Genomic DNA, 2,859 nt, shown 5'->3' on the forward strand with positions numbered 1-2,859 from the left:
TGTGCTTGGGCAGTTGTTAGGTGGGATGACTTGAAACGGGTCTCATTTTAGTTGTTTGGATTTTTGGGGGGGGGTTGTTTTGTGGTGTTTGTTTTTTTTCTTTTTTTCAGAATTAATCAAGTGACAAACTGTAACCTCATAACTATATTTTCCCATTATTTTATTGGAAAATAACTGCCAATCAGGATTGTACATCACTCCCTTCCAGGTCCGTAGAATGCCTGCAGACTCAAGACTGGAGGCTGCTCTAAGCTCTTTTGAGCCCTTGGTTTCTGAGGGCTTCAGAGTAGCTGCCAGGAATGAGCCTGGAATAGCTTTGCTAGTGAACGTCTGGGGCTTGTGTGTGTCAGTGGACTTGGTAGGTGGGATGTACCCAGCTCTACCCTTTCTGGCACCAGCTGCTACAGTGGTCTACATTTCAATAAGTACCTCTTCCATGTTCCGTCCCTTTCATGGACCTGTACTCTGAAGACTATTTTTGTATATCATCCAGTGACTGTCTCATATAAAATGCATAAATAGCCTTCAGAGCAAGGCCTGGAACCAAGTCTCCCTCTTCTATATAAGTGCTCAGATTGCTAATCTAGCATTTCTCTCTCTCACTACTGTTTTGAGATTCATTGGACTGCAGAATTCTTATTGCACGTTAGAACAGTTTCAACTGGAGGGTGGAAACTGTCTGCTTTGTTCCATGCATGTCACCTATGCTGGTGGGGAGAGCACTCCCCTGACAGTAGGATAAAGTGGGTTTTAATTGCCTAAGGGTGAGGAGAGAATTGAATCTGTGCCTCCCACTTGCTCCAACTGCTGTGTAACAGTATGCTGACAGCACCACCACTATCTCTTTTAAAAAGAGAAGTTAGCCAGGCTTCCCTTTAGGAATACATTACAGAATGAGCTGTGGGAAAGGGTTCTGGGTGCTAGCCTTGGTATAATAGCAGCCTGGGGCTGGTGCTCACTCCCTATCAGTGGGCTGTATCTGGCCTCTATGCCTGATCCAGCATGTGGGGTGGGGCATGATCCAGCTGTATGTTTTGGGGAGAGGGTCAGGCAGCAGCCCAGCCTGGCTCTGATCTGGGCCTTTGAGGGGGAAGGGTCATGGGCTGAGCCCACAAGGGGGAAAGGAGTATGGCCAAGCCCAATTCTGCTGGGAGGGGAAGAGGTGTGGCCTGGCCCTGTGTGGCAGCGAGACAGGAAAGCAAAGCAGTGACAACTAAAGCTGCTACCTGTCACCAAGTTTCCTGACCCTTGGGGAGCTCTGCAAGATTGGATGCCATGCTGTACAGTCTTTGTGTCAGAGTTTGAGCACATCTGATCTAAGGTATGGGACTGAGCTCCTGAGGGATGGGATTTAAGGCGCCCCAGCCCCTGCAAAGTATTTTTTTTTTGGGCAGGTTCCTGCCTCCCTGTGCTGGCTGTTGTGAATCTGTTGAGAAAGTACCTCTTTCCCAGGCACTCTACAGGGATTTTTAGGTGACTAGTTTAGGACTGGAATCTCCTGCTGTGGCCAGGTACTTAAAAGGTAGGTGTGGCAACATTCAACAGTGCCATATCTTGGTGGCTTTGGCCTTTAAGCTGCAAGCCCTAACCCAAAACAAAATAAATATCCCTGTTGCTTATGAACTGTGTTTTAAGCCATATTTTCCTACCTGAACTTGGTCTTTAAATACTTCTTCTGGACTCTTTATAGTTGATCCTTGGGAGTTCATTACCCCACAACCTGGAAAACCCATCTTTTAAGATTTATGTTCTTACAACTGATGATAGCCTGAAAGAGATGCATTTAGCCGTTAGAGTTACTGCTTATATTGTCATGACATGGACTTTTTGGTGGTTTCTGATTTATGCCATGCTGCCAACAAAATGGAAAAATCCTTTCCTCCTTTTGGGAGGATTAGAATTCTGTTTATGGATTACAGGTGCTCTTAGTTTTTTGTTGTTTTTTTTTCTTAGTACCTCATTAAAAATAATTTTAGAGAAGTTATCCTCTTTTGGATGAGAAGTATTTTGGCATGAGGCTAGACGGGTTTCCCTTGTGCTAGATGCTTTTTAAAAAATGGTGATGGCAGAGGTGTAAAACAGGATTTCTTGCCTTGATGGATACTCCTGGCATTGCTTACAAATAGCCTGCAGTATCACATGTCTGAGAGGACACACATAGAAACAGACTTCTTTCCATACCCCTTTTGGCTCTGCCCAGATCCAAACATGTAATTCTTACCTATAATGTTGCCAGGCCCACCTGTGAGATAGTGGATATTTTTTTTGTAATGGAATTGTTAAGGAGTGCTTGACACACTTGCTTATTGTTCTCGTAAGGCTTGGGCCCTTTCAGACAAAGGTGTGTAACCACTATGCAGTAGAGCTTCTTATAAAAAGTCTGATGTTGATGTTCTCAATTGCAGTGCTGAGAGGTGGGCCAGTCCAAGGAGCCTACAGGCTACGCCAACTTCATTTTCACTGGGGTTCTTCTGATGATCATGGCTCGGAGCATATTATTGATGGAGTGAAACATGCAGCAGAGGTAGGATCTTTTTATTTTCCTCTACTTCTCCCCACCCCATCCCTCATTAACCAATGGACCTAACTGAAGTTTTGATAGTGGCATGCAGCTGGGAAAAATGAATAATTTTAATCTCAGAAGTATTTTATTTCTGTTTGTTGAATGGCTGTCTAATAGTTGTTTAATGAAACCTGTTACTTCTGTGTATATCAGATGTAAATCATTTGTCCCCAGATATGTTTGTACAAACAAAATGCAACAATAGCAATATCACAATTTCTTTAAATGCACCCTAGCCTGAAAAATCATCAATGCTTCAAGATTTTGCTCACTGTTTTTTAGAAAACACAGTTGTT

At 43.7% G+C, this 2,859-nt stretch overlaps 1 protein-coding gene across 1 annotated transcript in view; it reads left to right on the forward strand.

Moving 5' to 3' along the window:
• The window catches only part of LOC109316488 (carbonic anhydrase 3-like), a 28,165-nt gene that overhangs the window by 15,153 nt on the left and 10,153 nt on the right, over positions 1-2,859 (forward strand). Inside the window, exon 3 of the mRNA XM_019544659.1 lies at positions 2,406-2,524. Coding sequence (XP_019400204.1) covers positions 2,406-2,524 — 119 coding nt within the window. The remainder of the gene's footprint in view (positions 1-2,405; positions 2,525-2,859) is intronic.

The sequence above is a fragment of the Crocodylus porosus genome, unplaced genomic scaffold (genome assembly GCF_001723895.1).
Source record: "Crocodylus porosus isolate Cpor-Errol unplaced genomic scaffold, CroPor_comp1, whole genome shotgun sequence".
In the NCBI taxonomy this organism is placed as follows: Eukaryota; Metazoa; Chordata; order Crocodylia; family Crocodylidae; genus Crocodylus; species Crocodylus porosus.